General features: G+C 43.5%; 1 protein-coding gene across 2 annotated transcripts in view; it reads left to right on the forward strand.

Moving 5' to 3' along the window:
• The window catches only part of LOC124553803 (transcriptional repressor NF-X1), a 285,701-nt gene that overhangs the window by 11,321 nt on the left and 246,397 nt on the right, over window positions 1-27,983 (forward strand). For both annotated transcript variants that reach the window (XM_047127780.1, XM_047127781.1), the window contains exons 3-4: window positions 5,444-5,929; window positions 25,098-25,306. In XM_047127780.1, coding sequence (XP_046983736.1) covers window positions 5,444-5,929; window positions 25,098-25,306 — 695 coding nt within the window. The remainder of the gene's footprint in view (window positions 1-5,443; window positions 5,930-25,097; window positions 25,307-27,983) is intronic.

A 27,983-nucleotide genomic window follows, 5' to 3' on the forward strand; every position in this document is an offset into this window, starting at 1 on the left:
TGTCATCGGCTGGCGAGATCATGGGATGAGCTACGACTGGCTACAAAAGTGTATTACAATCTTGATTTTGGTGCTTTGCAAAGTAAAATGCGGCGTTTGGTGGAAATTTATATGAGAATATGCATGCATACATGTTGCTGCATATCAAAGATCTTTCCAATTTAATTTTTTTTCCGCTGAGTTTGGTTTTCTAAAGGGCTGGGAGGTTAAATGGTAGTGTATAAAACTATAACCATTCAAAGGATTGATAAGTTTTACAGTTCCAAGGAAAAATACACTGTCACTTAACAAGGAAAAAGTGTATTTTCACCCAGGAGAAAGATAATTTTAACTGGGAAAAGCCTGGGAATTTTTTTTTTTTTTTCTTGTCTGCGTAGTTTTGTGGGTGGAGTCCTTCCTGTTGTCTAGTAAGCGTAGGGAGGGAAGATGTGCACACCACCTATCTGTGATGGGTTAACTGTCACCAATGCGCAGCAGTCTTTGACTTTTCAGTGTAACCTAGACATTGGGCTAAGCTACTCAGCAGTGCAGCACCATATCAAAGGATTCTATTCACATTTGTTAACTTTGCCAACTCACAATCAAACTGTCTTTTTCTGACAAAACCTGATCATTGAGCTGTGCCACAGATCAATATGTCACATCAACCAACATTCCAAAAACTAATTCAGACAGAAAATAAATAATGATAAAATATTATCAGGCGAGTAGTGGCACGACCAACAGAACGGATCACTCCTGTCATATTTTTGTGATTGCAAAATCCCACATTGTGCTGAGTTGAATACTGCTGTCCCAGTTTATTAGTGTGTTGGCGGAAGTATTTCTACTGCCTCGTTGCCAATAGAGTCCCAGAACCCGTTGGTACTGCATAGTTCCTCACTGATGCTCCGTTCTGACACTGCGGACATCTCTGTCTTCTCTAGTCGAACATTCCTGCTGTGCTCCATACAGCACTGTGAGGTGCGCTGCTGTGTGTGTCCGATGTACTGCATTCCACATTCACACTCATTACTGTAAACGTCCAGCATCTGCAGACCTAGCCCGTCATTGGTCGCCCCAAGCATCTTAATTTTCTGCCTTACATGCAGAATGGTCTTTATTTGATGTTTCTCCATTATTCGCGCAAAATAATATTAGAGTTCTGTTAACTTTCTTTTTGTGTACATGTCACATCATCATTACATTATGAGAGAAACCTGACATTCAGTTGACCTCTGTGAATCGTCTGTCTGGTATCCCGGTCCTACAATTTGGACAGCCTTCCAGAAGGCGTGGACGTAGAGGACAGCCGCTAGGCAGTGCCCTTATAATCTGAAAGCTGCTGCTGTCACTGCTGTGGCACTCTGCACGGGCCACACCCACCGTGTCAGCCTGTCTGCGCTCACGGGCGCCTTATAAAGCAGGCACGCAGAGGCTCAGCAGCCAGTCTTGTTCCGACTGCACTCTTGTATCATATGTCATGCCCATTGTTGTTCGGTTCCTGATCTTGCTACGTCTAGGTTCTCAGTTTGGTTCACTCTTCAGACTTGCCATTCTGCTGTATCCATCCACAGCTGTCGTCGTCATCTTCACTGTTGTCCACAGTTGTTGTCTTTCTGTGGTTTTTGGTGACTCGCCATCAACGCATTTGGCCTGTGTCTCGTGGTTGTCAGATTCTGGTTACAAGAGTTTGAACCTTGTTGTGTGTGTTATCACATTTTAACTGTTAGTGTATCATGCTTTGTGAAGTGGGGATTGGGGAACAACTCAGCATTTGCCTTAATTAGTGTGGAAAAGTGCCTAAAATACACTAATTACAAATTAAAAACTTTTGTATTTTTTTTTACTTGCTTCTTGTCAAATTGCATGATTCTAGGTCAACAGGAAGCACCCTACAGGTTTCATTAAGTGAGTTTGCTATTATCAACATATGACATAAATGATCATATATTTTGATTGCATTGATTTGGACGCTTAAATTTTTTGCTCTGGTGAGGGACAGTAGACCTTAGTATGTGCCAGAACTTTCTGTTTGATACCTTTGCCTGTTCCCGAGGGGAAGAGTTCTTGAGAGACCGACAACAAAAAGATCTTATAAGGGTTTTGTTTTTACCAAATGAGGTGCAGAACACCAAAAACGGTTAAAATATGGTATAACACAGAACAAACTCTGCATGATTCACAGACAGTTAGCTCACAGGACTTCTCTTGCATGAGTTAAATGTGGTCATCTGGCCTAAAATAAAATAAATTGGCCAAATCATGAATGTAGGGGACATTGTATGGTAGAATAAACACTGGGAAAGGAAGAGGTCATAGGAAAAAGTCTGTAATTTTTATTGCATTGTTATAATTGTACATATAACAAAGATTTGCTCATGGCATAGGCTGTGCTTTTATAAGGGACATTCAAAAAGAAACGAGCCGGAGGCATAATTACAGAAACCAGTACCTGTATGTTAGCAGTATTGACCCTGGCTGTTGAGACATTGTCCCACTGTGACACAAGGCGGTGAATGGCTGTCTCGTAAAATTCCCGGGGCTGCAATGCTAACCAGTTCTGCACGTACAGCTGGACGTCGTCGTCCGAGGTGAACCGTTTGCCCCTCAGAGCCTTTTTAAGTGGACCAAAAATGGCGTGTCGCAGGGAGAGAGGTCTGGACTGTATAGAGGGTGGCCGAGAACTCCCATTTGAATTTATGCAGTGCCGTGACCCTGGATGCTTACGGCTCTGTCATTTTGATTCTGGTTCGAAGCTATGACACCGTGACTCATCTCCGGCCACCACTCATGCCAGGAATGCATTCCTTTCCTGAGCATAGTACTGCAGGTGGACAAGACAGTGGGCCATTCGACATGCTTCCTGATGTGGTTGAAGACTGTCGGGCAACCCATTGGGCACACACTTTGCACATGGGCAGTCGTCCCTTCGTGATGGTGTGAACACTTCAGACGCTCAATCCGACCACAGCGGCTATGGCTTTCACTGTCACTCGGTGGTCCCGGGTAATGAGTGCATCCACCAGCTGGACGATGTCATCGGTAGTGCAGTGTGGTGCTCCAGACTGTGCATCATCGGCTGATGACACCCTTCCTTCCCTGAAGCACTTGCACCACACCTTGACCGTTACGAGGGACACGCAGTGTTCGCCATACACTTGTGACATTTCTCGATGAATGTCCGTTCCTCGTACTTCTTCTGCTGTCAGGAAACAAACACCTCTTTGCTCTTCTTTTGTGACATCTCCGTGTCACTGTTTGCAATGCTACTGGCAGCGTTGGACGATTGATGTGTGCTGCTGCTTGCTCTGTGTAGTCACGTGATGTGCACACGCGGCCTCTAGCGACAGGCTGTGAACTTCTACCCTCTGGTCGGAGCCACACCCCGTTACACGTGCCACGATATTACTCTCCTGTCACTGGATTGTGCATTCCAGACTCCGGCTTGTTTCTTTTTGTACATCCCTTATAATTAAAAATAAAGGCCTTATTTTATTATTTTGCAGTTAGCTAATTTCATACACGGAGGCATTATCAAGGTGCATCACATTAAAAATTGTTATAGTTATAGCATATTCAATGCAAGTGTGTGGCAGGTGAAGCAACGTGTGATGGCACCCTCTTGACAGTTTTGCACAACTGTAGTAGGCAGGGGCAGAATTCACACATGTGAAGCCCTTGTGCAATAAAGTAGAAGTGAAACCCTCGTGCAGGTGTTGTCACTGTGCCTGCATACAGAAAACATTAAAAGATGTTAGTGTAAATATTTGAATGTAAACAGACATCTGTGGTAGTGCTGTCTGTACCACCTACGGTTATGCAAAACTATTATTTGGTCACCATAACCCATTGCTTTATCTACCTGCATAGACAAGGATGCTAATGCATGCTCTCGACTCTAAGGGAAGCTGATTTGAATGCTGGTGATAGATGAAATTTTCACTGCTGCTATTTGGCTAGCAGGGGGAGAACAGGTTTTGGTTTAAAGTTCCTGACCACCATTCTTTGTGCACATCTCCTGGACTAAATTCCAAACCTCTCTGCAGTCTCTCTTGAAGTGAAGACATGTGATACTGTTTATGGTGATCTGTCCATCAGATGGACACATTAAGTTGGCCGCCACCTTGGTCGTGTTCATGAGAACTAAGCTGTGTGTTAGCAACAGGTTTTACTCTCTTCCTTCTCTCATCACGACCATCACCACCACCACCATCATCATCATCATTATACAACAATGTAACACTACACTGTACATGCAGCCATTACTCTCACACTCCACAAATACAAATATGACACAAGTCTTGCATACCCACAAGGACAGGGGCCAGTGTGCATGGAGGAAGAACACCCTTTTTGACAGCTAACAGTGTCATATGACTCTTACATTATTTTTGCTTGTTGCTTTTTATCCTATGCTTCTGTGTGGATTATAACATGTTGTAAGCATAACAAGAGGGCTAAAATTAGCTAACTGCTAAGTAATAAAATAAAGTGAAACTTTCTGGCAGATTAAAACTATATGCTTCACCAGGACTCGGATCAGTGACTTTTGCATTTTGTGGACAAACGTTTCACCGTCCGAGCAATACTCAGAATCTGAGAGTAGAGATTGTGTGAAGTTTGGAAGGTACGAGAAGAGGACTGGCACAAGTAAATTGTGAGTGCAGGTCGTGAATCGTGTGTGGACAGCGTCACAGAGCTCTTGCTCCCAAAAGACAAAGGTCCTAGGTTCGATTCCTAGTGTGACACCCAGTCGTAATCTGCCAGTAAGTTGCAAACGAGTGCACTCTCTGCTGTAGAGTGAAGAGTCATTCTCAAAGTCAAAATAACCCCATACTTCCAGAACTGAACATACGGTGACAAATATAAAGATCCTGGTTCGCTGTTGTAGGTGGGGTCCTAGTGGAGATGGTTTGTCATTGCCTTCCTCTGTTCTGTTATGAAGTTTCATACAGTGTAGCGTTGGGTTTGTGTTATGAATGAAGGGAAGGGTGAAGATGAAACTTGGTGCTGGCACCCTTACTCCTCTCAAATAGCACCGAGGAGCCGCCGAGATTAACTATCTCATTCGCTGTATAGATCACCATCGACAGTTTCACATCCGCTCACTTAATGAGGCACTGCAATGTGGTTTGGAATTTAATCCAAGACACTGGAATAAAGGCAGGCGTTTAGGAGTTTTCACACCACGCCCTCGACCACTCGCCAACCGGGTACAGGTAATGAAGATTTTTCGCAAATGATATTCGGACAGAATTAACTAAGAGTCGAGTGCCATCACACAGATACGCTTTAATGTCCTTGCCTACGAGGGTGGGTAAAAGTCATTCTGGAAGGAAATGAATATTTATTTCAAAACAAAAGAACAACAACATGCAGGAAAATATTTTTTAAGAAATATACAGCAGCTGGAGAACTATACGTAAAAAAGTGTAGTTGCTAACTTCTGTTTCTCACTCAGGATGCTCCTGAATTCATCCCAGCAGCCCAACAGCAGCAGGGGGCAGGCTCAACACAAGACAAGTCTGCTGGCAGGGCCGACGTGTCAACTGAGAACGGTAGCTGTGTGAATGGGATCGTCAGTGAGAGCAGCACCACAGACAACAGCAGCAGCAGCAACAACAACAACAACAACAACAACGACAACAGCAGCAGCAGCAAGGGTAATGGTGACAGCGAGAAGGGCAGCACCGGCGGAGACGGTGACAGTGGGCTCGCATCGCGCCGTGCCCCTTTCGGGCAGGGTGCCAAGAGGCGGCCGGACACGCAGTGGCGCGGCTCGGCCAGGGGCCGGGGGAGGGGCGGGGGTGGGAGGGGCGGCTGGCAGCCGCAGCAGCGCCGGCAGCCCGCGGGGGCAGACGACGCCCGCAACCGCAACTGGCGGGAGCCGGCGCCCGAGTACGACCGGCCACCGTCACCGGCGCGCCGTCCCACCTCGGATTCGCCGGTGAGTACCGCCGATGTACGATGTGGAGTGAAACTTTCATTCTGTGGTGGAGTGACTGTTTCTGTCAGTCGGTCATCAGTTACATAATTTCTATTAGCCGCCAAGGCAAACTGGCTTGAAGCTCCGTCACATTTCACCCGAGAAGTAGCATGGGGAGATGGTAATGGCGTGCTCTCCATCACTCCTACAAGTGTAGTACTATCACACACTGCTGAATGAAGTGCCCATTTGGAGTATACAGTACATCTCACCGTGGGCGCTTGCAGTACTTCACTGCCATTGTCCATAAAACTATTTTCTCTAGTGGTGTAGCTGTTTTCCTCAGCGGTGCCTGTTGATTCGGCATCTGCTGTTTGTTCCTGATGATAATGGTGACTCTTTGTTCAAATCTGACTGATCTTGCTGTACGGGGGTAGACAAAAATATGGAAACACCAAAACTAAAACACATTACCGTGACTAACACATGTGTAGGAAAACCGTCGGCAGTCAAAACAGCATCCAGTTGTCCTTCAAATGAATAAATACAGGTCGTGTATGGTTTCCAGGGTATGAAAGGGAAGCAGTGGTTGGGAAGGGAGTGAGAGAGGGTTGTAGCCTATCCCCGATGTTATTCAATCTGTATATTGAGCAAGCAGTAAAAGAAACAAAAGAAAAGTTCGGAGTAGGTATTAAAATCCACGGAGAAGAAATAAAAACTTTGAGATTTGCCGATGGCATTGTAATTCTGACAGAGACAGCAAAGGACTTGGAAGAGCAGTTGAACAGAATGGACGGTGTCTTGAAGGGAGGATATAGGATGAACATCAACAAAAGCAAAACGAGGATAATGGAATGTAGTCGAATTAAATTGGTTGATGCTGAGGGAATCAGATTAGGAAATGAGACACTTAAAGTAGTAAAGGAGTTTTGCTGTTTGGGGAGCAAAATAACTGATTATGGTCGAAGTAGAGAGGATATAAAATGTAGACTGGCAATGGCAAGGAAAGCCTTTCTGAAGAAGAGAAATTTGTTAACAGCGAGTATAGATTTAAATGTCAGGAAGCCGTTTCTGAAAGTATTTGTATGGAGTGTAGCCACGTATGGAAGTGAAACGTGGACGATAAATAGTTTAGACAAGAAGAGAATAGATGCTTTCGAAATGTGGTGCTACAGAAGAATGCTGAAGATTAGATGGGCAGATCACATAACTAATGAGGAGGTATTGAATAGAATTGGGGAGAAGAGGAGTTTGTGGCACAACTTGACTAGAAGAAGGGACCGGTTGGTAGGACACGTTCTCAGGTATCAAGGGATCCGAAATTTAGTATTGGAGGGCAGCGTCGGGGAGTAAAAATCGTAGAGGGAGACCAAGAGATGAATACACTAAGCAGATTCAGAAGGATGTAGGTTGCAGTAAGTACTGGGAGACGAAGAAGCTTGCACAGGATGGAGTAGCAGGGAGAGCTGCATCAAACCAGTCTCAGGACTTAAGACCACAACAACAACACAACATGATTTCCAAGGGAGTCTTACACAATTCTTGCAAAACAGTAGACGCGGGTAGCAGTCGCACACCCTTCTCTCCAAAGTACACAAAGGGTCAATAATATTGAGATCTGGTGACTGTGGTGCCCAGGCAAGATGTGACAATTCACCCTCTTACTCACTAAACCAGCCGTGGACATTGTGAGCTGTGTGAACGGGGCCTGTCATCTCGGAACATAGCATCGCTGTTGGAAGACAAACAGTGTAGCATGGGATGGACCTGACAGCAAAAATGGTCACATAATCTGTGGCAGTTGACTACGGGGCTTACGGAATACCGTGATATGGCTGCCCAAATTATCATCAAACCTACACTACTTCGATCTCATGATACGAAATCAATCAGAGGTTGTTAACACTGTAAAACAAGATTAAGCCAACCAAATTACACTCTTTCACTGCTCTGTAATCCAAGATTTATGGCTGTGGCACCAAGTTTTCTTGTTACAGGCGTTTGCAACACTTAGGGGTGGTTGCAGAATTCTAACTTGTGCTGAAATTTCCTGCTTGTGGAGCTCCCATCACTTTGTTTTGGCACTGACAGGATTCGCGAGTACGACATTCAGTTCTGCAGTGACTTCTGCAGGTGTCATTAATTTTTCGTCTCAATCCTCTTCAATAACTGTCTTTCGTGTTCACTCGACTCACACTTTCATCCGTGTTGTGACTTGTGGATAATGATTTCCTGCTTTCCCTGTGTGCAGTTTAAATCTTTGATACAATGCCTTTTGAAACACCAAACATTTTGACTATCTTGGTTACAGAAACATCCGCTTTACGAGCACTGACGGTTTGCCCGTGTTTGAATTCGCTTAGCTCCGATTTAGTGCACAGCTACGAGAACACTGTTCGAATCACGACTGACACTTGCAATGTATCGAGGACATTGCACAGGTGTCATTCGTGATCAGATACAGCAGAACGACCTGCAGGCTTGGGTAGTAGAGATGGGAAAAGTCGTTCATCCTTGGGAACTAGTTCACTGGTGATCGCTCTTTTTTTGGGAACCGTTCATTTTTACTCGTTCACCGTTCATTGTACTCGGTATATGGTTCTTATGAAAAATTGAAAATTAGTAGCATAGGTGACTGAAGGATGGAAGGCGCCAAGAGGGGGCACTTTAACAGAATTCTCTCACTCTTTTAAGTTTCGAGATTCTGCGAAACATCTCGTTTAGCGAACTGTAGCGTAATGTCGCTGATAGCAGTGAAATAATATAAGGTAGCGCACAAAAAGTTGGCACTGAGTACAGACTGCTTGCCAATTATGCACGATTTGTTGACCCTGAAACTTCCCCTTTGAATGTAAAGAATGACGTTATTAGATTTTCAAACAGCTGAGCAAAACTGAATGTAATCAGACATTTCTCTCTTTACTTATTCTGATCAACACTAAACTGACACACAATATTTTTTAGCGCATCGCAATCTAACTTTCAATTATCCCTAAAAAAGAATGGCCCTGACTAACAAAAACCTATACCTTTCATGAATCACTTACCTCACAGAAATCTTCGTTACTCGAGCTACTGCAATACAGCATGTGCCAATACTGCCAGCTAAATAAAAGATTCTAACTACTGAAGGCACTAACTACTGATAGGCATAGTTAGCAAATGAAAGATTTTGATGGAGAACAAACAATGTATTTACCTTAATAGTGTTCAAAAGTCATAATATATATATATATATATCAGTTCACGACATCCAGTTTTACAAATTTCCTTTTTTTGACGTACACACGTCCAGATCGTCCGCTCTCAAAACTCCGCCATCTCTCTCCCCACATTCACCACTGCTGGCGGCTCACCTCCAACTGCGCAACGCTATGCGCTTTTCACATCCAACTGCCCAACACTACAATAGCAAATATTCCAACAACGCAAACCAACCACAGACTGCACACAGCACAGTCAGTGATTTTCATACAGAGCGCTACGTGGCGTTACCAACATAAAAACCTAAACAGCCTATTTACAACTGCTATTTACAACAGAATAGATAAACATGTAATAATTAGGCAGTGAAGAAATAACAAATAAGCTAATGAAACAACTTTGAAACAATAGATGAGGATTGGTGAGCGACAATGAGCAGTCTAGTACTCAGGGCCGACTTTTCGTGCTCCACTGAAATAATATTGTAGGAGTTATATTCTCTTTACAAAATGTGACACCAGACACTCGATTATGGAACGTGGGCTTCATTCGGTTGTAAGTCCGTCTACCTTCCATAGCAATGAACATGCTCTTTTACCTTGGATTGAAAAAAGATGGAAAATGGCCACTAGTGTGTGCTGTGCATACTTCCTTTGCATGTGTAACAACAAAAATTCTTGCCTTTTTACAAGAATTTCTTCTGCTGTTTATCGAAATAGTGAAGTAAGCTCATACGCCATTTTGTTACCAGAAAGACGTATGTATTACTTACCACGTAGCTGTAAAATTAATTATGTAATTTTAATTATCAGTCTTGGGTGCTGAGTAGAACACGAAAAGAACCAGAAGTTTAGAATTCAAAAAAGGTTTGACACAGATCTAGACTGGGCGTGCAAAGAGAACAAAACAAACAACTACTAATCTATACTGAACTATGAGCAGTTGGCAGTGGAACTGTGACAAGCGGGTACCCGAAGGAGGACTAGTCTGGCCGAGCGAGACCGAGACAGAGAGGCAAATGGGACCAAGGCTGGAGCGAGACCGGCTGACATGCCGTTTGGAAACGAGACCGACCGTTTCCCGTTCCCGGGAACTATAAGTAGAAAGCCGCGACCGAAGTGAACTATGAAAGACGGTTCCTTAGAATTCGTCCCTCGCTCGTTCCGTTCATCTTGGTGAACTGTTCCTTTAGACCTGTTAGTTCGCGAACGACCCATCTCTGTTGGGTAGAATCTGCATTTACTCTGTATGATCAAAAGTATCTGGACACCTGGCTGAAAATGACATACAGGTTCATGGTGCCCTCCATCGGTAATGCTGGAATTCAGTTTGGTGTTAGCCCACCCTTAGCTTTGATAACAGCTTCCACTCTCGCAGGCATACGTTCAATCAGGTGCTGGAATGTTTCTTGGGGAATGGCAGCCCATTCTTCATGAAGTGCTGCACTGAGGAGAGGTATCGATGTCGGTCAGTGAGGCCTGACACGAAGTCGCCGTTCCAAAACATCCTAAAAGTATTTTATAGGATTCAGGTTGGGACTTTGTGCAGGCCAGTCCATTGGAGGGATATAACTGTCATGTAACCACTCTGCCACAGGCCGTGCATTATGAACAGGTGCTCGATTGTGTTGAAAGATGCAGTTGCCATCCGCGAATTGCTCTTCAACAGTGGGAAGCAAGAAGGTATTTAAAATATCAATATAGGCCTGTGCTGTGATAATGCTGTGCCAAACAACAAGGGGTGCAAGCCCATTCCATGAAAAGCACAACCACACCATAAAACCACTGCCCATACCCACACCCTGCCTTCGGATCGCCACATTGTATACCGTGATTCGTCACTCCACACGATGTTTTTCCACTGTTCGGTCATCCAATATTTGCACTCCTGACACCTAGCGAGGCATCTTTTGGAATTTACCAGCGTGATGTGTGGCTTACGAGCAGCTGCTTGACCATGAAATCAAAGTTTTCTCGCCTCCCGCCTAACTGTTATAGTACTTGCAGTGGATCCTGATGCAGTTTGGAATTCCTGTGTGATGGTCTGGATAGATGGTCTGGCTATTACACATTATAACCCTCTTCAACTGTCGGCGGTCTCAGTCAACAGATGAGGTCGGCTTGTACGCTTTTGTGCTGTACGTGTCATTTCATGTTTCCACTTCACTATCACATCAGAAACAGTGGACCTAGGGATGTTTAGGAGTGTGGAAATCTCGTGTACAGACGTATGACACAAGTGACACCCAATCACCTGACCAGGTTTGAAGTCCGAAAGTTCTGCAGAGCTCCCCATTCTGCTCTCTCACGATGTCAAATGACTACTGAGGTCACCGGTATGGAGTACCTGGCAGTAGGTGGCAGCACAATGCACCTAATTTGAAAAACGTATGTCTTTGGTTGTGTCCGGATATTTTCGATGACATAGTGTATTAGAATTTTGGGACATGTACTGCGTTCCAGCATAATGAAACACCGCAAAGAAAATGATCCATTGACATAGAAAGTGGACTCAGAAAATACAGTTCTCGTGAAACACAACTGCCTCTTTATTCGCACGATGTAATGAGTGCTGTCGACAGGGGAATTAAAGTTAATTTCATATTTCTAGATTTCCAGAAGGCTTTTGACAATGTTTCTCACAAGCAGCTTGTAATGAAATTGTGGGTCTGCAGTGTGTTGCCTCAGTTCTGTCACTGGATCAGTGATTTCCTGGTGGAATGCTCGCAGTTCAGACTAATTAGTGTGAAGTTGTCTGCTGTATATTAAATACCTTACAGGCAATATTAACAGTAACTTCTGACTTTTTGCAGATGCTGCACTTATCTATAACAAAGTACCATCTGAAAGAAGCTACGTAAATGTTCAGTCAAATCTCGATAAGGTTTCAAAGTGGTACAGAGATAGAAATGTAGAATTGTGCACTTGACAAAACAGAAAACCTCATGTCCTATAACCATATTGTCAATGAATTGCTTAGGAATAAAGAGACAACTCACCGAAAGGCAGAAGTGCTGTGTCGTCAACAGACACACAAACAAAAGATACAGAGCTTTGCTAACTTTCAGAATGAAATTCCTTTCTCAAGCTGTAGAAGAAATTTGTGCGCGCACACACACACACACACACACACACACACACACACACACACACACACACAGTAGATTAAAGTCACCACCAACTAGTATTGCATAATCTAGGTACAGGGTGTTCCAAAAATGACCGGTATATTTGAAACGGCAATAAAAACTAAACGAGCAGCGATAGAAATACACCGTTTGTTGCAATATGCTTGGGACAACAGTACATTTTCAGGCGGACAAACTTTCGAAATTACAGTAGTTACAATTTTCAACAACAGATGGCGCTGCGGTCTGGGAAACTCTATAGTACGATATTTTCCACATATGCGTAGCAATAATATGGCGTAGTCTCTGAATGAAATTACCCGAAACCTTTGACAACGTGTCTGGCGGAATGGCTTCACATGCAGATGAGATGTACTGCTTCAGCTGTTCAATTGTTTCTGGATTCTGGCGGTACACCTGGTCTTTCAAGTGTCCCCACAGAAAGAAGTCACAGGGGTTCATGTCTGGCGAATAGGGAGGCCAATCCTCGCCGCCTACTGTATGTTTCGGATAGCCCAAAGCAATCACACGATCATCGAAATATTCATTCAGGAAATTAAAGACGTCGGCCGTGCGATGTGGCCGGGCACCATCTTGCATAAACCACGAGGTGTTTGCAGTGTCGTCCAAGGCAGTTTGTACCGCCACAAATTCACGAAGAATGTCCAGATAGCGTGATGCAGTAATCGTTTCGGATCTGAAAAATGGACCAATGATTCCTTTGGAAGAAATGGCGGCCCAGACCAGTACTTTTTGAGGATGCAGGGACGATGGGACTGCAACATGGGGCTTTTCGGTTCCCCATATGCGCCAGTTCTGTTTATTGACGAAGCTGTCCAGGTAAAAATAAGCTTCGTCAGTAAACCAAGTGCTGCCCACATGCATATCGCTGTCATCAATCCTGTGCACTATATCGTTAGCGAATGTCTCTCGTGCAGCAATGGTAGCGGCGCTGAGGGGTTGCCGCGTTTGAATTTTGTACGGATAGAGGTGTAAACTCTGGCGCATGAGACGATACGTGGACGTTGGCGTCATTTGGACCGCAGCTGCAACACGGCGAACGGAAACCCGAGGCCGCTGTCGGATCACCTGCTGCACTAGCTGCGCGTTGCCCTCTGTGGTTGCCGTACGCGGTCGCCCTACCTTTCCAGCACGTTCATCCGTCACGTTCCCAGTCCGTTGAAATTTTTCAAACAGATCCTTTATTGTATCGCTTTTCGGTCCTTTGGTTATGTTAAACCTCAGTTGAAAACATCGTCTTGTTGCAACAACACTGTTTTCTAGGCGGTGGAATTCCAACACCAGAAAAATCCTCTGTTCTAAGGAATAAACCATGTTGTCTACAGCACACTTGCACGTTGTGAACAGCACACGCTTACAGCAGAAAGACGACGTACAGAATGGCGCACCCACAGACTGCATTGTCTTCTATATCTTTCACATCACTTGCAGCACCATCTGTTGTTGAAAATTGTAACTACTGTAATTTCGAAAGTTTGTCCGCCTGAAAATGTACTGTTGTCCCAAGCATATTGCAACAAACGGTGTATTTCTATCGCTGCTCGTTTAGTTTTTATTGCCGTTTCAAATACACCGGTCATTTTTGAAACACCCTGTATTTATGAACAACTGACCATGGAGTTTCTTTGAATGACTCTATAACAGTCACAGCAGGGTCAGGTGGTCAGTAAAAACATTCAACAATTAACTTGGTTTCACCTGGACCTGTTATGCACGCAATGTAATTTCACTATCGCACTCAATTTCAACCTCAGCAAAGACAATATTTTTGTCAACTGCAACGAACACCCCCGTAATCTGTCAGTCTGATAAACATTCCAAGATTCGCTAAATATCTCAGAGCTTTACTGTGGGTTTTAGTCAGCTCCCAGTCCTGAGACTACATTGAGGTTGAGAACTTTTCTGGAGGGCAGTAAACTCGGGAAATTTGCTGTGCATACTTTGACAGTTTACTGATGAAGTTTTTACAGTCAAACAGCCTTTACTCTGAACACAGTCTGATTTCGCTATGTGCGTATCGACTGGTGAGTGTTCGTGAGAGTACCTCAAACTACTGGCTAGCCTGAAACCCCCCATGTGCACTCCACAAGTACTCTGCTACCTGAGTAGCCGTTTCCTTTGTGTAGTGCTCCCCTGATCTATCAAAGGGAGTCCTAGAAATCCACACCAGATAACGCATATCCAGAATTTGTGTCCGACACCATTACACAGACGATTAATCATTTGGCTGAGACATTTCACACAGCTCCAAACCAAAGGACCCCAGTCGACTCTTGGAATGATCCTGCAAATAGCAAGCTCTGTTTGCACCCTGCGTGTGAGGCCAACAATCCTTACCACCTCTGCCAGCTGCTTGTAACATCTGAAGATGGCCTCAGAACCTGTCCAAAAGGCATTGTCGGTGCCGATGTGAGCCACAACTTGCAGAAGACTGCAGCCTGCGTGCTCGACAGCCTCAGGCAAGGCCACCTCCACATCTCGGGTGAGGCCGCCCTGGCAGACGTACTGAGTGTGCATTGGCTATCTTTCCAGCCCCGAAAGCTATCTCCCTAAGGGGCTCTATAACCGCATCTAATTGCTCACTGTGTGTTCGTATGTCAATTGGACCTCCACCCCCTTTCTTGTGTATAACCATGATTTTTGTCTTCTTGATATTTATTTTTAGTTGAAGACCCCAACCATTTTATTTAGTTCCTTCTCTGAGTGTGCCAATGCTGCAAATCAGCAGCAAATCTGATACAGTAAATATGCACACCATTAATTTTGATTCCAGTCATCTTTTCTTTCATTGTTGTTAGGATATCCTTTATGAGTGTACGACATAACGTAATAAAGGGCATCCCTGTCTCACTCTCCTCATATTTGTTTCTTTCTTTTTTACCATTAATATCCAGACCCTTAGGGGTCCGCCAGCTCTTTCTAGGGGATCCGCGGCCACCTTTAACCAAATCGTTTAAAATAATGAGTAAAATTATTGAATAAAAATGTGAAAATCAAATTCATCACAACCTTTTTTTTTTCCCCCATTTGAAAAACGTGTGCTTTCACCTCAGGTCATATCCCCAAGCGGCCATTGCGGTTCCTAAGTGAGAACATATACACTGTTTAATGCCGGAGAATGCAGCTTCTCTGATCGACTGTTAGCAACAATACGGGGGTCGTTTGTGCGCTGAAACCTTTTACGCATGCGCGGAGCGAGCTTTGTCGACCAATCACAGCGCTCGCTGGCTCACGTATGCAGCCCCAGGCATCATTAAAAGTTAAACTTGCCTTGTCAGTGCACTACCTGTTTCATAAGTCGATTTTTGACCAGTTTATTACTTCTAACATGGATCGGTGGCTGAAGTCAGGATCATTGAAGAAGGCTGCAGTTTCTCCATCGCCTTCACAGCAAGGGAAGTTTCCAGTTGAAATGAATGAGGAGGGAGGACGACCGAAGGAAGACTTTACATACATTTGAACATTTTTCTTTGGATTTCACAAAAAATCACACGCACACACACACACACACACACACACACACACACACACACACACGACTGTTACGAAATATGCATGCTCCTTACACAACAGTAGCCAAATTGTGGAAGTGAACAGACCATAAGCGACAGCTTGTCAACAGCGAACAGTTTGGACGTGACGTTGATTGCTCTTGGAAGAAGACAGCTCCAGCGTGTGAAATGAAATGTTAATTGCCAAAGGGAGTAAATCCACTAGTGTGTGTCTGGATACAGTGGGAATTAAAATTGGATCGTTAATTTCAAGTTGTTTTCATTCGTCTCTAAACCAAAGACTATTGATACTTGGTGGGGGGGGGGGGGTCATTGGGAACATGGCACCTGCATTAAGAAGCTTTCAGTTCCCATGGGTTTCGTTCTGAAATTTGAAGTTACTGTGCTCTTGACTGACTAGGGGTCCGCCATGGATTTTCGACTGAAGAAGGGGTCCGCCAGCTGAAAAGGTTGGGAAGCCCTGCTCTAAGTAATAACTTCCATTCAACCGTATCATATGTCTTTTCTACATCAATAAATTATGTACTTTTTTGTCTACTTCTAATCTTCTCCCCAAAATTTAACATAGTGCCAATATTGCTTCTCTTGTTCGTTTCCCAAATCTAAAGCTGATAAGATTTAAAAAATTACAACATGGAAAATAATTCGGATATTTCATGTGTGTATGGTGTACATGCCAAAGTAAAGCAATCGTCAATATGAAAATTGTTTTGAACACCACAGTGCTATACTAGTCACGGTCATTTTGGAAGGGGTATGCAGTTACCTTCTTCCGACCTTTGAACTAACTTACCCAGCCATTTATATGGGGGCCTGCAGTTTAATGCGGATTCGGAACTGTGGGGCAACTCAATATTTTCCACAACTAAACATTGTCAGAAGTAAAGGAAGTGATAAATGACAGATAAAAATTCTAGGATTTGACCAGGGATTGAACCCAAGACTTTTGTGTTTGTAGTGTGGCACTTTACCACCGAGCAACACATGGTGTATAAGTCAATTAAATGAAACACGAAAGAGAAGCAAAAATAGTATTTATATTAGGAGTGTTATCAGAGCAAGTGGATCAGTTCCGGATTGCTACATTTCAAGGACCATTCCTAATGTAGCACTGTGCTGTCTGAACCAGTCTCTGGCTTTAAGGACAATTTACTTTTTGAAGAAATTTGTGTTAGCACCATGAGCTGCTTTTAGTGAATAGTGCTTTATTGACAACTACACTGTCCTGTCACATTGTGACCACCTGTCAAAACCATATTTTGCAGTGTAGACATGTAGGGAGAGAACTGGGATGTGCCAGATGCGCTAGGTTTCTCGATTGAGGATACGTGCCACGAACAGCTCATTTTGAGGTGGTCCCACAGATTCTCGGTTGTTTAAAATCTGGGGAGTTTGTTGACGAGAGGAGTATGGTAAATACATTCTAATGCCCTTAGTCATGCATGTACACAGTGAGCTGTGTTACACGTTGCAGCCGGTAAATGCCATTGTATCGAGGAAAAACAAACTGCATGTAATGGTGGACATGATCTGCAAGGATAAATCCATACTTGTGTTGATCTGTTGCATCTTTCAGAACGACAGGAATCACCCAGGGAATGCCTTCTGGCTTGGAACCTTCTGTAGATGGTTGCAGGGTGTTTGCTTTCAGGCGTTTCATGCCGTACACGCCAACAGCCGTGCATCCAGTGAGGGCTAAAACCCGATTTGTCTGAAAAAGCCACCTTTCGCCACTCGGTAGATGCCCAGTTGCGGCACTGGTGTATGAATTCCGGCCTTCATCGGTGATGAACACCAGTCAGCACGGGTGCGTGAGCAGGTACCTGCGGCAGAGGCCCATGAGCAGCAGTGTTTGCTGAACAGTAGATGAGGAGGCACTCGTAGTAGCCTCTTGGTTCGTATGGGCCGTCAATTGCTCAACAGTTGCATTTCTATTTGCCCATATATGGATCTGCAGCCGTTGTTCATTCCTGTCATCTGTGGCCCATGGTGCAACTGCTTACTTAGACACTTGTTTTGGAGAGTGCCGTTTTGTCATACGCAGTGAACTTTAAACAGGATGGCGTGCAAACAATTTAAAAACTTGTCGTTTCGGAAATGCTTCCACCCTTGGCTTGGAATCCAATGATCATTCCCTTTTGGACGTCAGATAAATAGCTCTATTTTTGCATTATGAGAATGATTACAGTGTTGTATGTGTTCTCCAGACATGCTTTATATAGCCTCCACAACTAGTATTGCCATCTGTAAGTAGTTATTGCACGGTCATGTTGAACATACAGGGTGTACATAGAGTCTGGAAACACTTTCAATTATTTATTACACAAGAACCAAACATTGTACAGATATCATACATATGTCATTTTGAAGAGAAACCCTGAAAGGGTTTTTATTTTTTTTATTTTTTTATTTATTTATTTTTTTTTTTTTTTTCTTCATGTATACCGCTACAGCATAATTTGGTAACCTGCCAATAGTCAGCACTAGGTGCAAACATGGTGAGTTCAGGTGCGGAGTGAGCTTTCTGTGTGTGGGAGTTCGACAAAAACAAGTGTGCTACAGCTGTTAAACGGATGTTTAGAGCCAAGTACAGTAAGAAGCCACCAACAAGGAAGGCCAATTCTCACTGGCACAACAAATTCATTACCACGGGTTGCTTGTGCCCGGCAAAGAGAAGCAGTCGTCCCAGTGTGAGTGAAGTGAATGTGGAGCGCGTACGAGAGACACATGTAAGAAGTCCAAAAAAACGGTGTGTCGTGTATGTTATATCCTAGCCAGTAATGCCACCCGAGCCCGCTGCCAAAAAGGTTGGCAGCATCAAAGTCCGGACGCCGTCCGCATAAGCAGCGCCAGCGATACAGGAAATTGCCGCAAGTCTGCACGCGCCACCGCTGGCTTCTGGCTTCTTAAGCGCTGGAGTCGCGAGCGCTAGGACAGTTCTGTATTCGCCGCTCAGTTGTATACTCGCCACCGAATTGTGTACTTGCTAGTCAGTTGTGTGTTCATCGCAGCAGAGTTGTTGTTTGTCGTCAGCCGACGCTGACCTAGCCGCTCCGACTCGAACTAGACAGATTTCTGTAGACACCGAGTTCACTACTGTGTTACTGTATCTTCACCAATAAAGATAAGTACCGACTTTTATTTAATCAGAGTGTTTGGGTTTTCATCTTTCTGTTCACTGTTCCAGCGGACCGGTCGGCCCGCTATTAAAAGTGTGGCGGTGACTTCGTAAGCCGTTTCTACAGCGAATTGCTTGTCGCTACGAACGCCGCCACAAAAGTGTATCCCACGAACTTGAAATGGCTCCATTGATAGTGTGGAAAGTCCTGCGACAGGAGTTGTTTGTGATACCATTCAAATTGGAGCTAGTGCAGAAGCTCAGTGACAATGACAAACAGAAGTGTTTTGAGTTTTGTTCGCAGTTGCAATAATTCAATGAGGATGGGGATGGCGTTGTTGATCGATTAATTTTTAGCGATGAAGCCACTTTTCACACTAATGGGAAAGTGAACAGGCACAATGGTCAAATCTGGGGTACAAAGCATCCACACGATTGCACTGAATTTGAGCATGATTCCCCAAACGTAAATGTTTTTTGTGCCTCGTCACATCGAAAACTGTACGGGCCATTCTTCTTTGCGGAGAGCATTGTCACTGGATATTCCTACGTAGACATGTTGCAGCAATGGCTGATGCCTAAAACGCTATCAGACTCTCCGTTCATCTTTCAGCAGGATGGGGCTGCACCCCATTTTCATCATGAAGTTTGAGGGTACCCGAACACGGAGCTGCCGCATCGATGGATCAGCCCTGCTACAGAAGGGGACAGCTGTTTCACGAAATGGCCTCCCCAATCACCAGATCCCACTCCGTGTCGCTTTTATCTGTGGGGATACATTAAAGATCTGGCGGATGTACCGCCTCTACCACGTGATGTAGCAGAGCTCCGGGAGAGAATACGGGAAGTGACTGCCACAAGTCGACGATGCCATGCTGGGATGGGAATGGCAAGAATTCGATTACCATATTGACATCTGCCGGATCACTCATGGTTCGCCTATCGAATGTTTGTAAAAAATGGTTCGCCTATCGAATGTTTGGAAAAAAAAAAAAAAAAAAAAAAGAGAGAGAGAAAAAAAAAAAAAAATTAGACAAAATGAATCTGAGTATTTTTGATGGTAATGTTAGAAGTGGTATTTTTTGCTGCTTACAGATATTGTGCCTCCTCTGTTATATAGAATGTCACACACGTAAAATGTACTTTCATGACTGGATTATTGATTAGGTTTTTTTTTTCTAATGAGGAAATGTAAACATTTATGAAAATTACTACACTTATCATATGCAGGAGAAACATGTGAAAAAATTACCTGATTCACTACCTAGTTTATCATTGAGAATTTATTCTCCTTGCTTTTTGTGTTCTAAAAAAATTCCAAGCTCCTCCATTAAATCCATTGTATATGATCTTTGGAAGTAGTGGAGTATTTTAAGATCTTCTATGTTTTTGATTGGGTGTCTAGTGTTTCTTACGTGTGTTTCTTTTGCTGATTTTGTTAATTCGTTATGTGTGTAACAGTTGATGTGTTCAGTGTATTTAATATGAAAATTCCTACCAGTTTGTCCTATGCAGTAGCTACTACATAGGGCAAACTGGAAGGAATTTTCAATATATACTATTTCTAACTTTGGCATTTAAAAACACTCAAATATTCATTTTGTCAGATTTTCAGATTGCAGTATAACAATATCAAAAAGAGTCAAGAGAGGCAGAAAATAACACATGAAAACACCACCAAAAATATTCATGTAAACAAATTCACTTGAAAATGAGAATAAATTCTTGAAACGCTCCGTGCTAAGCCTGAAAAAACAAGTAACTGGTGTAGTATTCATTATATAAATCGTGCTCCACAGCCTTAATGTATTCAAAGAATTTCGTGTTACTGGTGACTAGTGCTGTATTGACGACTAGATTTGGTATGACAAAAAATTTTCAAGTAAAGTCATTTTAGCAGTATCATATGTTGGAGTAACACAAAATGTTGACACTGTTTATTGGGCCTGCACATTTGATGATGGGCTCCCACAAGGTAGTGTTTTGTCCCCTCCACTTTTCAAGCTGTACACAAATGACCAACCAGTTGGGCCAATGACAAGAAGTTTTATCTACGTTGATGATGTAGCCATTGCCTGCCAATCCAGATCAAACAAACATATTGAGAGAAACATAACAGATGCCTTAGAAGTATTAACTAAATATTAGAATGGGAACCAGCTTCGACTGAATTCAGCAAAGATACAGACTTGTTTATTTCATCTGAACAATAAGGAAGCAAACAGAGAGTTACAATTGGAATGGCACTCAGTTAAACTTAAACACTGCCCAAACCCAGTTTATCTTGGAGTCACATTAGGCTGAACATTGTCTTACAAGAAACATGTAGAAAAAACTAGAGCGAAAGCCAACTCACTGAACAGTATAATCCGCAAACTTATCAACTCATAGTGGGGAGCAAATCCTGAAATTTTACGTGCATCATCACTGGCATTGTGCTTTGCTCCAGCTGAATATGCATGCTCCGTATGGAGAAGATCGACACATGCCCCGAAGCAAGATGCAGCATTGAATGACTCATGTCTATTAATTATGGGATGCCTGAAGTCTACAAACCGCGATTTCCATTATATGTGTTCTGGAATAGCGCCCCCCCTCCCCGCAGATCAGACGACAAACGTTGGTGATGGCTGAATGAAGCAGGCAGTGCGAAGATAGAAGACATCTACTGTACGCACGCCAGCCAGCGGTGGAGAGATTTAAATCTAAGAAAGATTTGATAAAAGTTGAAAATCCACTAAATGAAAGTCGACCTACAACCAGAGAATCAATGTGGAAACAGAAATTGGATAAAGGCAGCCTAAAAAGTGGGAACATTAAATAAAAACTTCCTGCTGGATCACATTTGGAATGTAGAGTGTGGAAGAGCCTAAATAGACTTAGGTGTCAAATGGTAAGATCAAAGGATAACATATTAAAGTGGAATAACCAAAGAAGAGTCCTGCCAATTTGGAAAAAACAAACGATGACGCACCTTTTGACCGGTCCATTCTTGCTGGCCCCATACACTTTCTAAGACCCATGGTTGGCCAACGATGCTGCAGTGAAGTGTGGCGAGCACTTGAGAGAGATATGGGCCTTGCTATAGACAATAATGATGATTTAAGATATGTGAAGATCATGACTGTATATATGAAAGCGTTGGTATGTTGATAGAGACACTATCAAACACAAACACACACACAACATTCAAGCTTTTGCAACCCACAGTTGCTTCATCAGGAAAGAGGGAAGGAGAGGGAAAGACGAGACGAAAGGATGTGGGTTTTAAGGGAGAGGGTAAGGAGTCATTCAAATCCTGGGAGGGGAAAGACTTACCTTAGGGGGAAAAAGGGACAGGTATACACTCGCGCACGCGCGCGCTCTCACACACACACACACACACACACATATATATATATATATATATATATATATAATAGAGGGAAACATTCCACGTGGGAAAAATATATCTAAAAAGAAAGATGATGAAACTTACCAAACAAAAGCGCTGGCAGGTCGATAGACACACAAACAAACACAAACATACACACAAAATTCTAGCTTTCGCAACCAATGGTTGCCTCGTCAGGAAAGAGGGAAGGAGAAGGAAAGACAAAAGGATATGGGTTTTAAGGGAGAGGGTAAGGAGTCATTCCAATCCCGGGAGCGGAAAGACTTACCTTAGGGGGAAAAAAGGACAGGTATACACTCGCACACACACACATATCCATCCACACATACACAGACACAAGCAGACATTTGTAAAGGCAAAGAGTTTGGGCAGAGATGTCAGTCGGGGCAGATGTACAGAGGCAAAGATGAAGTTGAAAGACAGGTGAGGTATGAGCGGCGGCAAATTGAAATTGAAATTAGCGGAGATTGAGGCCTGGCGGATAGCGAGAAGAAAGGATATGCTGAAGGGCAAGTTCCCATCTCCGGAGTTCTGACAGGTTGGTGTTAGTGGGAAGTATCCAGATAACCCGGACGGTGTAACACTGTGCCAAGATGTGCTGGCCGTGCACCAAGGCATGTTTAGCCACAGGGTGATCCTCATTACCAACAAACACTGTCTGCCTGTGTCCATTCATGCGAATGGACAGTTTGTTGCTGGTCATTCCCACATAGAACGCTTCACAGTGTAGGCAGGTCAGTTGGTAAATCACGTGGGTGCTTTCACACGTGGCTCTGCCTTTGATCGTGTACACCTTCCGGGTTACAGGACTGGAATAGGTGGTGGTGGGAGGGTGCATGGGACAGGTTTTACACCGGGGGCGGTTACAGGGGTAGGAGCCAGAGGGTAGGGAAGGTGGTTTGGGGATTTCATAGGGATGAACTAAGAGGTTGCGAAGGTTAGGTGGACGAAGACACTCTTGGTGGAGTGGGGAGGATTTCATGAAGGATGGATCTCATTTCAGGGCAGGATTTGAGGAAGTCGTATCCCTGCTGGAGAGCCACATTCAGAATCTGATCCAGTCCCGGAAAGTATCCCGTCACCGTCCACCTAACCTTCGCAACCTCTTAGTTCATCCCTATGAAATCCCCAAACCACCTTCCCTACCCTCTGGCTCCTACCCCTGTAACCGCCCCCGGTGTAAAACCTGTCCCATGCACCCTCCCACCACCACCTATTCCAGTCCTGTAACCCGGAAGGTGTACACGATCAAAGGCAGAGCCACGTGTGAAAGCACCCACGTGATTTACCAACTGACCTGCCTACACTGTGAAGCGTTCTATGTGGGAATGACCAGCAACAAACTGTCCATTCGCATGAATGGACACAGGCAGACAGTGTTTGTTGGTAATGAGGATCACCCTGTGGCTAAACATGCCTTGGTGCACGGCCAGCACATCTTGGCACAGTGTTACACCGTCCGGGTTATCTGGATACTTCCCACTAACACCAACCTGTCAGAACTCCGGAGATGGGAACTTGCCCTTCAGCATATCCTTTCTTCTCGCTATCCGCCAGGCCTCAATCTCCGCTAATTTCAATTTCAATTTGCCGCCGCTCATACCTCACCTGTCTTTCAACTTCATCTTTGCCTCTGTACATCTGCCCCGACTGACATCTCTGCCCAAACTCTTTGCCTTTACAAATGTCTGCTTGTGTCTGTGTATGTGTGGATGGATATGTGTGTGTGTGCGAGTGTATACCTGTCCTTTTTTCCCCCTAAGGTAAGTCTTTCCGCTCCCGGGATTGGAATGACTCCTTACCCTCTCCCTTAAAACCCATATCCTTTTGTCTTTCCTTCTCCTTCCCTCTTTCCTGACGAGGCAACCATTGGTTGCGAAAGCTAGAATTTTGTGTGTATGTTTGTGTTTGTTTGTGTGTCTATCGACCTGCCAGCGCTTTTGTTTGGTAAGTTTCATCATCTTTCTTTTTATATATATATATATATATATATATATATATATATATATATATATACACACACACACACACACACACACACACACACACACACACACACACACATCCGCACTTATACAGACACGAACAGACATGTGTAAGGCAAAGAGTTTGGGCAGAGATGTCAGTCGAGGCGGAAGTACAGAGGCAAAAATGTTGTTGAATGACAGGTAAGGTATGAGCGGCGGCAACTTGAAATTAGCGGAGATTGAGGCCTGGTGGGTAACGGGAGTGTGTGTGTGTGTGTGCGCGCGAGTGTATACCTGTCCTTTTTTCCCCCTAACGTAAGTCTTTCCGCTCCCGGGATTGGAATGACTCCTTACCCTCTCCCTTAAAACCCACATCCTTTCGTCTTTCCCCCTCCTTCCCTCTTTCCTGATGAGGCAACAGTTTGTTGCGAAAGCTTGAATTTTGTGTGTGTGTTTGAGTTTGTTTGTGTGTCTATCGACGTGCCAGCGCTTTCGTTTGGTAAGTCACATCATCTTTGTTTTTAGGTATAACCTATTAATTAATTACAAATGTAACTCAGAGATAATTAAATAAATGAATAAATTTGCTGAGTGTCAACAGTTTATTGTGACTTGGTCACATGCCACCGTTACAATAAGAGTTTACTTGTAAATGGTACTGTCTGCCAAAACTAGTTATAATAAAGCATTAGTCACAAAAAGCAGCTTATGGTGGTAACATGAATTTCTTCAGATATACTACAAATGTGAAGCATGCTTTTAAACAATGAAAAATTAAATCTGTTTGTTTTGTGTTTAATTTTGAAGTGTCTTTTAAGATCGGTTACATACTTGTTTGCACCACAGGTGATAAATGGGGAAGGTGCAGACAACACACACGGTTCGCCAGCTTACGGTGGCAGTAGCCGCGGCGGCAGGGTGAGGGAGCGGCAGTGGAGAGGAGGAGGCGGTGACCGACCCCGACAGGTGGGCAGCGGGCGATTCACGGACAGCGGCGGACGGCGGGTGCAGGACGGCGGCCGCTACAGCGACTGGCAGGCCGGGGAAGGCAACAGGTGAGGTGGGAGAGGGTGTGCACATGTGTGCGTGTGCGCACTCTGTCTTCAGCACATGAGATCTGTGAGCTTCGAAACAGAAACATGTGCTTGAACTTTGTGTCACCATATTTTCAGCTGTAATATCTCATACAAGGGAAGTGTACACCTTATGAGTAAAGCTACTTGATATTAGCAATAAACTTTGAGATACAGGTTGATTCTTGTGAGAAGATAACAGCAGTCAGCCCCTTTTTATAATGCTATTCATATAAAGAGCACAGTTACAAATTTCTAACTGACAGGTTCATCGTCAGACAGCTTGTTCACCTTATGATACTTTCTTTGTGCTTTACATTATTTTTCACTGATGTAAAGTAGGAAACAAATATCTTGACATGATTGTTCCATCTGATGAACTTGTCAGTTTGAAATTGTTAACAGTGCTATTTATATAAATAGCATTACAAAAAGTGGCTAATTGCTGTTATTTTTTCTGCCATAATCAAGTAAATTGGTAGTCAGCCACAGACTCTACATGTCATGTTTGATAAAATAGCAACAAACTTTGAAAATTTAACATTTTAAAATTTGAATTTAGCATTTGTATTTTTTGTGTCTGTGATATGTGCAGGCCTTCTTTAGATTTGGTCAACACACACACACATGCACAGATACTCACGCAAACACAACTCTCATGCACATGACCACAGTCTGTGGCTGCCATGGCCAGATCTCGGCAGCCGGAGACTGTGTGTGTGTGTGTGTGTGTGTGTGTGTGTGTGTGTGTGTGGCTTCATTCTGATGAAGGCGTTTTTGGCCAATAGCTTACTTTTTTTTGTTGTACCTATTTGTGACTCAGCATCTCCACTACTTGGTGAGTAGTAATCTGTCCACTTCATAATAGTACATATTTCAAAATTCTTACCTTAAAGTTTGATTTTTCTCTTCCTCAGTCTTCGCACATTCATAAATTAAAAAAGATTACACCATAAATGTTAAATAAGAGCATGCAATTCCAGTGATACCATAAATATCTGGCAAAAATATTTACAAAAAATTTGTAGCTTTACTCGTATTTTATAAAATCTTCAGTAATTACAAAAAATAGAGTAAAAAATACAGCAGATGACAGAAAAACAGCCATACTATGTAGCTTGACTTTGATGCTGGTTTCTTGCCTCTCTTTTATTTATTCATTACTCTACCCAGGTATAAATGCAACATCCTTGGTTTAGCGTTCAGTTTTCAGTGATGTAAAATATGACAGATGTATCTCGTTTTACCTACTCCATGTTAGCTCAGTAGTGCATAAATGTGTGTGTTGCACAGGTTTGCAGAAGATCATATTTAGCGAATTGGTAGTTACACAACAAGTAATCTGTTTGTTTACAATCGTAATGTTTGCTTTTGTGTCATCTTTACGGGGTGTTTTCATGTATAACAACAGATTATTAAAGACAGTAAAAGTCTAGCAACTGTATATTCAAATTTTTAGCATGTAAGTAATAAATTTCACTGAAATATTCTAATTATAATATATTTTGCAGAAATTTTGCATTTTATCGCACCTTGAAATCAACTGAAAACATTGTGCTCTATACCCAGGTATTGTTGGAATAACCATTTTTTTACACTTTCGAAACACTTCGCATTTTTAGAATGTGGGTATTTCTCGTAGCTCTACTTAAGGGTCACTGACTTTGCTCATCTCTCGTGCAACTTCAGTACATGCAAAGCCTAAAAAAATATGAAACACTCACAGGGGGAGTTCGAAATGGATTAGAACTATACAGGTTGAGTGGTAATTTGTTCTTATTTCAGTGCTTACAAATTCAAGTCAGATTTACAAAGAACATAGCAGACGGTACAGCACTTTCTCACAGAAGGCCAAGGTCCCAAGTGCGAGTGTCGGTCTGGCACACAGTTGTAATCTGCCAGGAAGTTTCACATCAGCACACACTGGGCTGCAAAGTAAAAATCTCATCTGGAAATATCCTCCATGGCTAAGCCATGTCTCCGCAATATCCTTTCTTCCAGAAGTGCTAGTTCTGCAAGGTTCGCAGAAGAGCTTCTGTGAAGTTTGGAAGGCAGGAGTCGAGGTACTGGCAGAGGTAAAGCTGTGAGGATGGGGCGTGAGTCGTGCTTGGGTAGCTCAGATGGTAGAGCACTTGCCCACAAAAGGCAAAGGTCTCGAGTTCGAGTCTCGGTCTGGCACACAGTTTTAATCTGCCAGGAAGTTTCATATCAGCGCGCACTCTGCTACAGAGTGAAAATCTCATTCCGAATATTATCCCACTAATCAGTATGACGCTGCACCTCCTGCAACTTAGGTTTATGCACTGATTCATTTGGGAAAGGTGTTATAAATGAATTGTGGATTCATTGCTGGACACAATATTGTGCCATCAGTCAGCAGTTCTTGCTTCCCAATCATGGCACCACTCAGAGAACAGTGTTGTGCGGAGTGTTAACAGCAGCCTACATGTAGGACTGGTAATTCCTCAGTCCAGTTGCCGTTTGTGATCAGACAAGGTTGATCAGAACCTTGATAGCATGAATGTCTGCCCCCATATTCACATGCAGTTCAGCAATGGGCCACTGTTGGATCCAAATACTCCACCAATCTGGATATTGCATGATTTCACCTGCCGGCCAAATGGATACCCGCAACGAAGTTCCTTTCAAACTCCTTGAG

Source organism: Schistocerca americana, chromosome 11, assembly GCF_021461395.2.
Source record: "Schistocerca americana isolate TAMUIC-IGC-003095 chromosome 11, iqSchAmer2.1, whole genome shotgun sequence".
Classification (NCBI taxonomy): domain Eukaryota; kingdom Metazoa; phylum Arthropoda; class Insecta; order Orthoptera; family Acrididae; genus Schistocerca; species Schistocerca americana.